This window comes from Oreochromis aureus, linkage group 16 (genome assembly GCF_013358895.1).
Source record: "Oreochromis aureus strain Israel breed Guangdong linkage group 16, ZZ_aureus, whole genome shotgun sequence".
Taxonomy (NCBI): domain Eukaryota; kingdom Metazoa; phylum Chordata; class Actinopteri; order Cichliformes; family Cichlidae; genus Oreochromis; species Oreochromis aureus.
In genome coordinates this window covers 30,902,730-30,917,940 of record NC_052957.1, presented here as the reverse complement: position 1 = coordinate 30,917,940, position 15,211 = coordinate 30,902,730, and the positions used below count along the sequence as shown (strand labels likewise).

Below are 15,211 nucleotides of genomic sequence, written 5' to 3'. Positions count from 1 at the left end.
ATTCTCCTCCTTCCATTAAGTTGAGTTTGGTTCTACTGTTTCAGTAAAATACCAGCATCATTGTGGAGCAGGAACATGCGGGACTCGGCTATAAACACTGAGGAAAGAGCGACAGAAGAGAGCTTAAGCTTTAAGCCATCCAGCCGTGCCGATTACACACTTGTTCTGGTAACACCTTTCCCTCTCATTCCAAATAAACAGTCCAAGAGGCAACTATAACACACATTGGCACAAAATAAGACATGCTTTTCAGTGCCCAAACAGTAACTCAGGTTTGTGCTCTTTGATATGTGATGGAGCAAACCACTGATTAAAATTTGTTGGCAATTTGTCTGCATTTATAGATTAGACGGCAATTAATAGCAAACCTTCATCAATCTATTGAAGAGGGACTGGAGTCTGCCCGCCCTCGGACTTCCCACCCAGAGGCTGAGCAGTTGACTTGTGACCAAAGTTGGGTGCCCAGAGCAGAGGGCACTCAGCCTCTGGCCTCCCAGAGGGTAACTGCATTGACTTGCAACTGTTCCCAGATAGAAAAAAAACAAACAAACACACACACCCAAAAGCCAAGCTTATTTACCAGTGGTTTTTCCTGGTTGCACAATTTGCCATCCTACTTTTTTACTCTAGTCTGAAACAGGTTTCAGTTCACATAAACTTGACGTGACAATGGTATAATGTTCCCTTAAAGCTAACAAGAGGACTTCATATCTTGCTCCCTAGTTGCCAGCAATAAGCTGAACTAATTTCTCAGTTCAGCCCAGAAAAAGGCAAACAGACTTTCCGCTGTACTGTTTTTTTTATCTGTAAAATAAAAGCAAAGTGCACATGCAATCCCTCCCTCCTTTTTTTAAACAAATCCGTCCTTGTAATGTCAAATATAGCACAGCCAGCAGAAAATGGAGAGCGATTATTTAAGGATGACAGTATGCTCAGCAGTTTGAAAATTCAAGTCCCCAAATTTCTCTTCAACACTTGTCATTTTGCTGCAAGCTAAAAATCTGTCATTCAGTAACAGTGCCTGCAAAGTGGATCTGGTCTATATCGGTGGGTCTGGCTTCACAAGTGTAGTGTATGTCAGAGCAATCGGAAATTTGCTAGCATGACAGCAGCCTTTCAACATTTCAGCACCGACCTCTCAGCAATATTGAAATAAACTAACCTACAGTACAGAGACGAGAGCACATTAAAACACAGACAAACACTAGTTTCCAGTTGAAGCCACTCACTGTGTAGCTATGACAACAATGGCAACTGCATATCAGCACGAAGCCCTTCTCCTGTATGGCAGGGCACTCAGCTCACTGCTGACTGGGTGCAACACACAGATACACGCACACACACACAAACGGCAGCCTGACTGAACTCATTGCCCTCATTCCCTCCTCCCTGTTTATCTGGGCCCTCCCTCTCTCCCTCCCCTCTGTGTTCATCCTCCCCTCCCTAAATGGCACAATCCAAAGTGAAGCTGCTCTACCAAATAGGTTGTGACACACAGCATAAGGCAGACTCGAGCCAAAGGATGAACAGAGGGTGACCCAGGCCTTTAGAAAAGACCATTCAAAAACAAAAAGATGCACATCTGAAATATGGCTACTGGTTGGTGACCATTTGAAATTGAATGTCCAACATTATTTCAACATCAAAATTAGAAAGGCATTTATGACCTAATATCTTCTCCTTCCATTGTGGCTTTCTTTTTCTTTCTTTTTTCTTTTTAATAAGCACTAAGAATCACAAGCTTGTAGGAGAAGGCTAAACACCCAGGCTAGCATCCCTCTCTGGATATGCAAAACTACAGCGTTGTGAAGTAACATTCACCGTTTGACAGCTCAGCATTCCTTTGGGCCTCCGGCTCAAGTTGACGTAATCTGACCTTGAGGGCCCAACATGACATGCTCCCCTCCCCCATTAACATACCCCAACACTGACAGCCGTTTTACACAAAGAGATTCAAATACCTGTCAAAGCCATGGTTTCATCTTAGTGTGAATGAAACATGACTGTACAGCTCTACAACCACTGTTTGCACTGAGAGACTCAGAAGGCACTTAGAAAAGATATTACATATGTCGAGCAAGAGGGCAAAGGATGAATATGCAGGCTCTGCAGACAAAAATTTCTCTGCAATTCAGCAAACTCAGACATAGTTTATCACTTGAAACATGCAAGCAGTCTTAGACTAACCATTTAGAACTTCATGTAAAAATCTTCTTGCTCTTTATTGTACACAGACTTTTCTGCGCGGGTCTCTCAGCTACACTAATAGCCCTTTTCCAATAGTACCTAACAAGCTCGGCCCGATCCCCTTTTTGGTCGTTTTTCCATTAAAATTGAGTACCACCTAATGCAGGTGAAGCCCTTTCCCTAGTTGCCCGGTTTTAAAAATTAGAGTTTTGATTTTTGTGAAAGAGATGTGCTCATGTGACTCATCGATGGACGCCATAGACTAGCCAAACAGTGGAATGCAGTCTGTTGACGTCACATTTTCAGATCGCTTGGAATCCCGGTACTAAAAAATGGAGTACTGGGTACCAGATGCTAGCACCTAATGGAATACCTTCGAGACGAGCCGAGCTGACCCAAGTACGTATTAGTAGGAAAATACTGTAACAGCCACCCAATCATATTTTTCTATTCCTTTGCATTTTTTCACACATCCAAAGACAACAACTCATTTGCTGTTGAGCCATTCCCTCAGTTTTGAGAGTTAGGGACTACTAAGCAGCCCACTTATGTTTCCCTACAGGAAGGCTTGTCATGCTGCTGAGTCTCACTCCCCACCAGTAGACTCCAACTATACTGGTGAGGACTGCAGTTATTGACAATAGTACTTTTTGTGCTCTGGAGATACACTAAGTAAGAGGGCTACTCCAACTAGAACCTGAAACTGGAGCACAGACGAGTAGTCATTTCTGATCCTGAAGCCTGACAGGTGCATGTGTAGCCGGTGCACTGTAATGTACAACGTAATTTTAAATTTGATAGGAAATATCTGCCTACAGATAATACATTGGTTGGTCATTAGACAAAAATGCTGGACATTACTTGAAAGTATTTGATCTTAAATGAAAGTGAAAGTTCTACAATAGGGATTCAGTGAAATAGACCCAGGAACAAGGTGGTCCTTTACAGGGTAAAAAGCACTAATGTAGTAAAAGACTTACTAAAGAAGGTTTTCAAGCTTTAAAAGCTTGGCTTAGGCTAGGGGAAAAAATAAGATGTTCTGCTGGTGTAGCTTATGAAAGCAATAAAATCAACAGGCCCACAGGTAACAGGCACAGACACAGCATAGAGCTGGGCGATAAAACGATAACGATATGTATTGCGAAATAACTTTTTCTCGATAGAAAAATTAAACTATTGCGATAGGCCTCATCTCTCTTGTCCTCTTAAAAAAAAAAAAAAAAAAAAGAACAGCCAATCCAAATTAAGTAGCGCAGAGCCGAACCAATCACAGCTGCAGCGTCACGTCACGTGACTTGTTACGTACAGCACAAGCGCCAAGGTGGACATGTGTATTTGTTTTTGCAGCCGTGCAGCCTGGGTAATGAAGGAAAGGAGTTTGCCGACTAGAGAAAAATCAACCGAGAGCGTGAGCGAAGGTTACGAAAAAAACAGATGATGGTTCCAATGCCGGAGAGCTTGTCGAACGGAAGGGCCACAGAAGTTCCGTAGTGTGAAGGTATTTCGGCTATTTCAAGTCTGACAAAAAACAGAGTAGCACGCACTGTAAATTGTGCCGAAAGCAAGTCTGGAAATACAATAAAGCGGTGCATGCTCAATCTCTGACTGAAAGCGCTAATTCGTCATTCGGCTTTTGTCAGACTAAAGTAACTGTTAAAACTGTTTGAAAAGCTAAGCTATACAACAAGGAGAGATTGAGAATTTCCTTTTAGTTCTCAGTTTATTTGATATTGACAGAAGTCAGTCAATTTTGTCTGTTCTTCTGTAAAACGACCTAAGATTTATTTTTAGAATTAATATTTTGTTTCTAAGTGGAATTGACAATTTAGTCTGTTTTGTTTGTTCTATTTTGAAACTTAAATGCTTTAGCGGCTGCCTTTTGTGTAGTTTGCAATATTTGCCTTCATTTATCTGAAACTGAAGTCTCATGTTCCTTAAGTACATCTGCCCTGTTGAACTTATTATGGGAAATAAATATTTTAATTAAAACAAGCTGCTAATTATTTCACATTTTACTTGTGAGCAACGGCACATTTAAATCTTACAAATATAGTTATTTGGCTTATATCGTGATATATATCGTTATCGCCTGAAATGAAAAAAACATATCGTGATATGAAAAAATCTTATATCGCCCAGCTCTAACACAGCAGCAGGTCAGCCTCTACAGCCTGGTATATAAGAAAGCTACACCCCTGGCTTCCATAAGTCTGGTTACAAGATTTGTTTGATGCCACGTCAGTCGGTGCAGCAAAATGACTACACTCACATCACAGACTTATCTGCTACATTCTAATGCAATAAGTGTCAACACTCATCACGTCTTTGCACATCAACACCAGCGGCAGCAGAACAAAACAATGTGAATACAGTCTTAGCCTCCAAGATTTTATACAATCATGATACACAAGTGGAAAGTCTGTTGTGCCATCAAACATATCGGTTAAAAGGATTTAAGAAAGCAAAAAAAGAGTCAAGAATATTTTTACCAGCATGTGTAATTTTTAAAAAATTAAATGGCAGAGGTGGTGATAACTTTCACCAATTCCACAACCTTGAGGGTGCCAGTGCCTCTTGTCTTGGCTTACTGGGAATACTTAATGGAATACAAAGACATCATTCATTACACACAAAGTTTCTCTAGTGCAACAGATGTAAAAATTTAATGACAAAAAGTGCCTGCTAACAGCATATAAATCACAGAAACACAGAAAAGTGTACTTCCAATAGCTGGAAAAGCAATACTTCAACGAACACACACACTACTAATGCCTGGCAATAATATGTCAAGTGCCTATTGAGCACTGGGAATTCAAAAAAGGATTTCTCTTACTCTTATCTGCATATTAGCTTGATACACGAAGGCAGCCTTCAGTCCAGAGGGAAACCTTGCCTTACAACTGTTCTGTCTCTCCCTGAAACTGTTCTGGTTTTATCAAGTTTCTTTGTCTTCACATAAAGTTGGGGTGACATAGCGTGCGTTTATTTACCACAAGGTCAGAGCATTCCACAGCAAAGGAAAAGGGTTTTTTTTAATCCCCACTTGGTTCATGGAGAAACCAATTATAAAACTGGCAAGAGATCACACATGTAATGAGAAACTTTTTTTTCAAAAGTACTTACCACTGAAATGCATTGTAATGGAAGTAAACCATGCCAAGCCCATATAAAAAGGCAGCATTCTGTGGAGGAAAACAAAGGTTGGAAAATTGTTGTTAAGAGCAAAACAGACATTTTTCAGCTCATTGTTTACTGTACAGAATTTAGCATTAAAGTAAGAGCTAGCAAGGATAACCTTGATGGCACCAAAACATGTTTATACACTGTACATTCAATACTAGTTAAATATATGACTTTTCAAGGCCTTTAATACCACTTTAAAGGAATACTTCCCTGAGGTGAAACAGAGAGCAAGATAGAAGAGAGAAAGTAGAGCCACACTAAACAATAGCCAAAAAAGAAAAAAGTTTTTCCGTTTTCAATTTTAGGGCCCTGAATCCTTCTTCTTACTTGTTTTTTAAATGTCAAAATGTGAATCATCTCTGCTGTCTACCTGACACTACTCTAAGTAAAAGCAGTGATCACCATGCTTCAGTTCACCTCACTGTTGATAACTTTCACACCCTGCTAGCTGATTTGATTTATTCATTTTTAATGGCAGAGCCAAAACTCTGTGGACAGTAGTAATGGTGCCTAACTTCCTATCTCAGTGATCCTTTTATATGGAAATCTGGTTCAGGTTTTGTGTTTAACTCATGTCCAAAATCAGTCATGAGTCATTGTCTCCCTTCCCCCATATTAGTGCAGTGATCTATACATGGCACACAAACAAAACGATGCATTGTTACATAAATAAAAAACTTTCTTTCTGTTACAGTATTTATTTTTTATTTTTGCTTTGTTAAAGGGCAGGCAGTCTCGTTGGGACTGGCACTAAGTGGGGGAAATCGAGACTACGAGCTTACATTATCACTTCACTGTGGTGAACTGTAAGCAGGGAGCTGTCAGGTCCGATCACAATCGAACTCTCAACACCTCTGTTTAATGGGCCTGCTGCAGCACATGAAGAGCACGGGCTGGACACCATCATAACATGGACAATTTGACTAAAGTTCAAATAATGCTGTAAGGAAAAAAAAAAAAAAAACTACTGATTTGAGGCTTAAGCTAACAAATTACACAATGGGGGGACCATGATTATGGATGAGGTAATTGTGAAGGGGTAGACAGAAATAGAGCACGTTTTTTGTCTCCTTCCCCTGAAGTGCTTTTGTGATCCTCTTTCTCACCATATTAAGTTTGCTTTTCCCCTCACAATATTGTCTGTGATCCTCTTGAACCATACAAATAAGTTAATGTGCTAGTTCATGCCAGGCATGATACACTTGTAATTTAGCAGGACAATCTACACATGCTACAAGAGAGGATGTGCGACACTTCACTTAACGTTATTGCTTTTAGTTTAGACAGAATACAGGTGCAAACTCTCAGCACAGCCGCTGCACTTTCCAAAAATCTTGGGATTACTAAAAAACTGCACAAAGACAACAAATCATATGACCACACTGAAGAAAAACAAGCTTAAAACTGTTGTGCTATGAACTTGCTTCAAAGCAGTTGGCAACAAAATACTAAAAAATTTGTTATGATAGGAGAAAACAAAATCATAACAAACATAGTTCATTAGTAGCATAGCAGTGTACAAAAAATAAAAATAAACGAGCATCCCCAAAAGGGGATTCATTACACAGTGAAAGACTAATGTTCAACTGGGCATGTACCGATCCAGTAGCTGGACTGGATATCAGTCCAATCCGGACTTCAAAAACTGGCTCTGATACCAATCGATCTAAAGTCTATTCATTCAGTTCTACACCGCACATTAGCAACAGAGCAATGGCCACTAATGGGACCGCCAAGATAGCATAGAGGAAGCTTATTTTGCAGGCATACCTTGATGCATGCTCAGTCATCCAGGTAAGCAAATCCCAAAAGGTTGATTCTGTTCATCTGGACTCAAGGAGGGGGCCTAAGGGTACATCTTTCGCCATCTTACACTGCTGTGATTGCAGCCATTCCCCAACTCTCTGTGAATGGTACTCATGGCCATTAATCAGTGATCTTTGATCAATGGTTTGCATATTAATGACCAAGGAACTGACCTCACAGCCCATCGTTTATTCAGTGGGCTGGTTTCAGTTATTGTGCAATTGTACTGTTTATAAGGTTGGGGAAACCTGCAGCCCCAGCCTCAGCTGGCTGAAGAAGTCACTTGGATGAGTGAGGAAACGTTTCTCCCACTGAAAACACTACGTCCAGATGAACAGAATCAACCTTTTGGGCTTTGCAGACATAGTTTTTCTTTAACCAAAAACTGTGATTAAGTGAGTTGATATGACTTAAAGGCTCCAGCGAACATGCTTACACCATCTCTCTCTAGCTCGGTCGCTTTCAGTGCTGAGATGAAACCAAACACCAGCATCTTTCTCTCTCTCTCTCACTTGTTGTGTTATAGTAAGTTTGAAACTAGCTAAACGTAAAGTAATACAGATGATTCCCTGCTAACCACTGATTCTGCATTACTTTGCTCCGTTAATGAATGGTTTTGTGTAGACTTTGTCAAAATAAACCGACATATGAACTGGAACACTAAATAACCATATTGTGGGAACTAATCTACAAGGAAAGAAGGCTGCTAGTGCTACCTGCAGCATCATGTGTCCAGTGTTAGGCACAGCACAATCAGAAAGACATTTCAGCAACATTTAAGATAGAATTTCTTTCCTGAATAATGTGACTAATGGTTTAAGGTGGCAAAACACACATGCTAGATCTGGGACACTGTTTAACCTCAGTTAAATCAGTTATCTTGTTGATTAAATTGTAACTGTTTTCTGACTTATAGACTAGCTGACTAGCCTGATTTCTTTATTTTATTCCATCCAGTAGTAAATTAGTTAATGCTGTAAAGCCATGGTTATTCTTGATGCAAATTTGATGTCACTGGAACTGCAATTTAGGCAGGTTGTCATCCTGCTACAGTCTCTTCCTAAATAATAAGCGAACAGTGAAAAATCCAAAGTTAGAGGTGAAATATCTTTTATAATCAATGAAAATCAGACACAAATTTGCATTTTAGAGGTGATACAGTTATTTACTGCTATAAAGCCATTGAAACCCCAGCCACTTATCCAGCTAAAATTAGTTCTCAATGCTGACAACACTAAACTAATGTTGTTTTTGACACAGAAGGTCCCAGAGCCTATTAACAAAAATGTCATAGAGATAGTTCCCTTGGTGTCTGGATAGATGACTCCTTTACCTTTAAACCACATATAGAAAAGTGGAATCCGTAATTATAGTTCTTTTGCAGTAAAAAACAAACATCTGCAGAATGGTGACATTCTTTAACCTTCTAATGTTGCCGATGTATCATGCAGGTTTATCAAAGTGATATCTGACCCATCATTGTGACTTGTACAGAGTAAATATAGAAGAAAGGGCAACTTTTATTTACAAAACTATTCTTGATTGTTGCTTATAACAACAAGGCAAAAGTGGTTCTTCAGCTTTCAAATGAAGCTGCTGATGTCTGTTCCCCTTGTCCCTTTGAGTTGGGTAATACTGCCTTTTTCATGGAACCTGTTACAGAAAGACTGACTGACTGAATTGTTGTCTTTAAATGTTTTTCTAAACTCAAAGGCCTACAGACTGCCTCAATAATGTGTAATTGTTTTGTGTAATTTTTAATCTTGTTTGTTTGTATGTATTTGTTTTTCTGCTTGGCCAGGACTCCCTTGAAAAAGAGGTTTTAATCTTTCAATGGGAGACTGTTTAAAGGTTAAATTTTAGTTAAACCTTTGACACAGCACCATCCATCCACCCATGAAAAGTGGAATTGCGATAGTTCAAAACAAACAGTAGAAAGGAGCCTTTAACCTTCATCCAGCATTTCAAAGAATGCTCTCTGCACAGATATAAAAAGTTAGCTGGCAACAACTGGCAAAGGATAAAACTGTAATCAAGCCAGTTAATATGAAATCATGATTTCTGCCGTCTTTGCGAGACTGTTATTTTAGTTAACTGTATGCTTCCATCCATCCACCCATCTTCCTGGTATTGTATCCAGTTCAAAGAATGCACTTCAAGTTTCAGCAGGATAACTAAACAGCAAAAAAGAAATCCACGCTATATTCACACTGACATGACTACCAATCTCCAAGCTCTATAAACTTATATCAAACTGTCAATCACAGGATCTATTCCAGCAGTGGCTCTGGACTAGGAGTGAATAATCTAAAGCAGGTTGCTGAGGCGCATTTTACAGGCTAACTGTCAGCCAGTCAAGCATTGTTTGGTATGTGCACACTGTTTAAGGACAATGACATGCTGAACATTCTTGCATCTGAGCAGTTGTTACCCTCTACCGCCCCTCAGTACCTGCAGTGCATTTAAGGCACAGTTTCTGATGCTGACCTGTTCCTTTCTGCCAGCTCAAAAACAAAAGCAGTAGAAAAATCGGTAATAGGGGATGTTGTGTATCCCAGAAAAAAAATCAGTCCTAGCAAATTAAAAAAAATAAATAAATGAATACAGCTTTTTGATGGCTGTGTTACATATAAGAGTCATGAAAGCTTACCTTCCAGTAGTCCGACTGTAAACTGAAGTACCTCTGGTATGCAGATAATGCTAAATATAAGAACATAAAACAGACAGAGGGAAAGACTCAACAGGATGTAAACAATTAGTGACAATGTTAAAAGCTGAGCATATTTACTTCTGTTACACTTCAACGCTTCCCAGCAGGAAAGCACAAATGACCTAATCTGAATATTTCATCATCAGCATTTTTTTAAGCAGAGTAAAGAAACAAGAGTGAAGTCAAATTTTTACTGGGAAAAAAAATTATCTCTTAGTGGATCCTAAGAAGCAGATTTGAGAGGAACAGGGAGCCATCTACACTCTGGTCTCTCACCTTTTGAATAATCCTCCAGCAGAAGGTTGAAGTGGCCGAGCTGGCAGAAAATGTCAGGGTCCACTTTCCCCTCTGCTTTCAGGATGAGGGCATCATAGCAGCTAACAGCCTAAATAAAAGAGCGATAGCAGTGAAGAGTTTAAAAGGGTGTGACTGACAACAGTAAGGTAGATGTTCAGTTTGTCCTGTGCATATTACAGAGAAGTTATGAGGCTATAAAGGACCGATATGACCAATGCTTAGGTCACCGGATAAGCTTTATTGGAGGTAACGTTCTGACACAGTTGACTCACATACTATCAAAGGGATATCCTTTTCAAACCTTCTAGACCTGTTTTGCATAGTACCAGCTCTGTGCCCAAATATGGACCTGGAAAGTCAGTATTTAAACAATGGATAAACAAATTACGCGCTATAGCCCGTGCTGCAGTCACTAAGGACAAATGATTGATGAGTATGACTGTGTGCGTACATGAGAGGGTAAAATAAAGGCAGAAAAACAATTGTATGATTTGGAACCGCTGAACTAAATTAAATGTAACTCAACTGACAAAAATAAATGGTAAGTGAACTGAACAGAGTGTACTGTGAATTTGGGCATACAGAATGAGCAGGAAAGACATGTGCTGCATTTACAGACAAAAAGATGACATTAGAGCATAATCTCAAAGCAGAATACTAGCATACTTTGGAAGTATGCTAGTCTTGTTGAGCTGGTAACAATCACAGAAACAAAAATGGTAAATTGTAAATTGACTGGTGCTTATATAGCGCTTTTCTACTCTGCCTGATTACTCAAAGTGCTTTACAGAACTTGCTTTATACCAGCTACAACTCAGCAAAGAACTAACTTTATCACTGTCAGGTTAGGGTCATGTGACGCGAGTCAGATTAATATTTCAACCACAGCAAAAATATCAGTAGTATTTATCTATTTACAGTTTAAGGCTTTGTCACGGACGCTCCTTTTAGAACCTGTTCTAAAACACTGGCACTATCATACTGATGGAGCTGAAGCTGAAAGCATTGATCTCAGTGGCTATTGGATAAGTCACTGCAAGAAATATAGGCAGCGCAAACTGCAGGTATCTTACCACCATAGTTTTCTTACAATGGTAAATGCCCCAATGTCTGCAAGCAGAGCTACCCAATAACTAGTTCTTAAAACGCTCAAATTGAGTCTGGGTGTCTAATGGGAACCAAGGCAGAACTGGCTCCACACCAGCACTATGTTGGTGGAAAAGAGGTAGTAGTGGATAATGTTAGTGCAAGAACTGGAAATCAGGCTGGTAGCAACAGCCAACACAGAATGGTTCCTTATTTTTGGTTTTGGTTCTTGTTTTGCAGAACTCGTGAGCAGCACTCCATCCTTCTGAATCCCATGCACCTCGGTCTAGCATAGACACTTTTTTTCTGCCAGGTGTACTTTGCAAAACAATGATATCCATCTCACTGTACGGCTATGTTGCATGCACAACGTTGCTGCACTGTTTTTAGACAGATATAATTAACTAGCTGCACTGATCCTGAAAACCTGCGCAGTGTTTATCTGTGATCAGTTCTACTGCTCTGCAAAAAAAGGCAACCTTCCATATATGTATACTGGTTGTTTACAGCAGAGGCATATTTTTCAGAGATTCTGGCAAAGTATTTTTTCAGATAATTGACTCAGTAACTCTTCGTTATTACAAGACCTTGAGGCGACTGTTGTTGGGATTTGGCGCTATATAAATAAAATTGAACTGAATTGAATTGAACAAGACCTCATGAAAAAAAAATTCTGAAAACATTTTTCTTGTTAATGCACCTTATCTAGTGGTCTAGAAAAAAACATTCCCGCATGATTCGTCACTGCACATACAACTACGCTAACCTATAGGGCTGTGATGTATCAGAAACTGGTTTAAAAATCCATGCACATTTAAACTACTGTTGTTCTGCTCACGAATTCTGCTTTTGGTGCAGCAGTGAAGTCTGTAGAGACGGTGTCAATCAGCAAGGACCACTTTTGGAACCATTTAAGCAAATTATCATATATTGGACGATGAAAAATCTACTTGTTTCTAATATTCACTATTCATTCGAACAGAGCATCGTGCAAAAAATTAGTCACCCCAAATTTTAAAATGGTAGGATGCGGAAAGAACATAAGAAGAATTGGGTAAAAGCGTAGACTCATTTTGGAAGACACAACTGTATTCAATGGGATACAATCTAAAACACCATCACCAAGAAAGACTCAACAACCAGATGTTTTAAGTTTAACGTTATGATGTTGAACGGTCTGGTTGTCCAGCTATCCAGCAGAGTATGAAGGACAGCAACACCACAAATGTGCAAAGAATGAGTGTAATGGCTCGGCCTAATCTGAAAGTAGACCCTGACAAAACAACGTCCCAAGAAACCTCTTCAACAAGAAACCCAGAAGCCACATGTTGAAGACACATCCAGCACAGGCAGCTCAACTGTAGTAACATTGACTGCATGAACAGGGTTGATGTGTTTGCAACAGACACTGTGCAATCAACTGTAAACCCTGCTTTGCACTTTAATCGTGCATCTTTGTTCTAAAACACAACGCCACCGTCGTTGTATCTTTTATGCGAATGGTGGTTAGCCTAGCCACCGCTGCTAGTTAGCCAGTCAGCTAGCAAACCTTTGCTAGGTATTTTCTCCCTATCCCCGCCATCTTGCGCCAAGTTGAGCAGCCATTATTTTTGCAAGCTTAAATTAATACATAACATTGTTTTTTTCATTCTTAGTGTTCTCCAAGTTATGCCGTAATAGCTATACGTGAGAGCAGGAAGGGGGGTAGGGGGTGGGTAACCGCTGGACAGTTAGCTGCTACATGCTAACAGAGTGAGCTGACGCACAAACCAAACTCTGCCTGCCGTTACTGAGGAGGGGACGGACGACATAGTGCGACACTAATATTTCTGTTAACGTCTCTCGGTAAAAGTCAAGAAAGTCGGCGTTTACCGTATTACCAGGCTCGCTGTAATCCCTTTAGATTCAAAATACCGAGTTAGCTTGGTAGCAAAGTATTAAATTTGTTAGTCCTACAGTTTACAACGTGTGCTTGACTATCTAGCATTATTTAACTAGTAATAACCACTGTAATATTTTTTTTTCACCCATACACGTGCCTTCCACTTATTGTGAGTTTTGTTAAAAGAAATATTTTTGCTACGCCAAGTATGTTTTCAACACTCCATAAAACGCTATCATGTACATGGTTACCTACTCTCAACTACGGATGACACCACCGATTTGAGCAGGGTGGAGATTCCCATCTCCCTGCAATCGTACTGTAGCCCTGTCGGTTAGTTTGGGCATGTTTAATACTAAACATAGTAATAAACATAGCAGAAATACACTGGAGTTGGCTCGCTGTGTACCTGGCACTGTACGTGTTGTCTTGCGAATGCAATGATGTAAAACTGAGGGCTGGTTTGTACATTTAGCCCGCTGGTTCAGCTTCAAAGTTGGGGAAATTATGGTTTGTGTATGTCGCTGCTGGCCTTATAGCAAGAGTGGCGTTGGGGGATCTGTACCACTTATTTCATATGGGATATGCACTCGTCTGTGGAGATAACGGAGAGAGGCGACTGTGATCCTATTCTGTGGCATACCTTTAACAGCAAGGCCTTCGTTCTGGCGCCATCTTCTTGAAGCCTATGAAATCCAAACAGTGAACTGCAAGTAGAGGACAGACAACACAGGCGGTTCCGTATTACTTGGAGGGGAGGGGGGGCAATTGTTGTTTCCAACTGCGCGAAGAAAATTTATTATTGCAAAAAAACTAAGCGAATTAAACTATTTACACAATAGAGCGTCTAACCTGTCAATTCCGACCAAGCTCTCTTTCTCTTGCGCTGTTAGCTTCGGAAAGTCCTCTTCGATTTCAGTCGCTTTTCCCGACGCCATTTTCTCCTCGTCATTACCAGCAACGCCGAGACTCCGGGCAGCAGCAGAGGCAGCGGCGGTGAGCGACACTCCGCACGATTTCATGGAAAAGAACTGGGAAGATCAACGGCACCGAGCAACTCCGCCAAAATGCAGTCACAACGAAAGTGTTGCACACCTATCCAGGATTAAAACGGGGCGTAGTGTAATTCTTGCCAAATCCTCAAGGAAATGATCCCTTCAAGTTATCTTCCACACTCCTCATTGTACATCAAACTCAACGTGTATTCCAGTGCCAATTTATGCATGAAGTTGATGTAATGTTGGGTTTTAGGAGTGAGTGTTATTTGATAATATCTCAAACTTCCCCAACCATCGGCTCAAAGTTGTTGTAATTGTGTCACACAGGCAAACGCATGCCGCCACCTTCGACACGCCCTCTGCTCATTGTGCCCAATCAGCGCGCGGCATCCGCGGTCACGTGGTGGTCTCCTGTTGACGTGTTGCGAACACGCGCACGTACACATCAAATCTGCTTCCAAGTCCCGCCTCACGTCCTGCGATTGGTTCTTCAGGCTGTATTATGATTACGTAACTGTTTTTGTAGGTAACGTATTGGTTAAAATAGCTGTCATATGTGCCAAGGGTATTTGTTGCAACGTCGCACATGTACTTTTTGACTGATAGATAGATAGATAGATAGATAGATAGATAGATAGATAGATAGATGCTTATTAGCTCAAGAAACGGGGAACTCATTTTCATCCAAATAACACAAATAAACATGAATTTAAAAAATCAACGACTGAATAAACTGTGAAATGAACTCCATTGAAAGCAAACTAAAGTGACTAAATAGTCCAGAAAACTCTAACTATTCCCTTTTTGAAGTTTTGTGCCGTGTTATCTATAATATTTGTGTTTTAAGCTTCAGGAGGACGTCAGTTAGCGAATGAACACAATGCCTTGCTGTTCCAAAAAAGATATTAAAAAATCCCCATAAAAATAAAAGCTATATAAAACACAATAATAATGTTTTAATATATTTACTATTTGTTTCTTTATTTTGTTTGTCTGTTTTGTCTTTCTCTACCACTAGGCACACCGGGTTATTTCGAAACAAATTCATTGATTTGGTCCATA

At 40.1% G+C, this 15,211-nt stretch overlaps 1 protein-coding gene across 2 annotated transcripts in view; it reads right to left on the bottom strand.

Moving 5' to 3' along the window:
* Positions 1 to 14,520, bottom strand: part of kdm6a (lysine (K)-specific demethylase 6A) — a 55,754-nt gene extending 41,234 nt beyond the window's left edge. Inside the window, exons 1-5 of one of the 2 annotated variants that reach the window (XM_039600464.1) lie at positions 14,004 to 14,520; positions 13,795 to 13,858; positions 10,163 to 10,271; positions 9,827 to 9,876; positions 5,311 to 5,369 (exon numbers count right to left, since the gene is read on the bottom strand). In XM_039600464.1, the coding sequence (XP_039456398.1) occupies positions 5,311 to 5,369; positions 9,827 to 9,876; positions 10,163 to 10,271; positions 13,795 to 13,858; positions 14,004 to 14,173 (452 nt within the window). In that variant the 5' untranslated portion in view covers positions 14,174 to 14,520. The remainder of the gene's footprint in view (positions 1 to 5,310; positions 5,370 to 9,826; positions 9,877 to 10,162; positions 10,272 to 13,794; positions 13,859 to 14,003) is intronic. The other variant, XM_031728240.2, reaches the window with a different exon arrangement.
* Between the last annotated feature and the right edge of the window lie 691 nt (positions 14,521 to 15,211).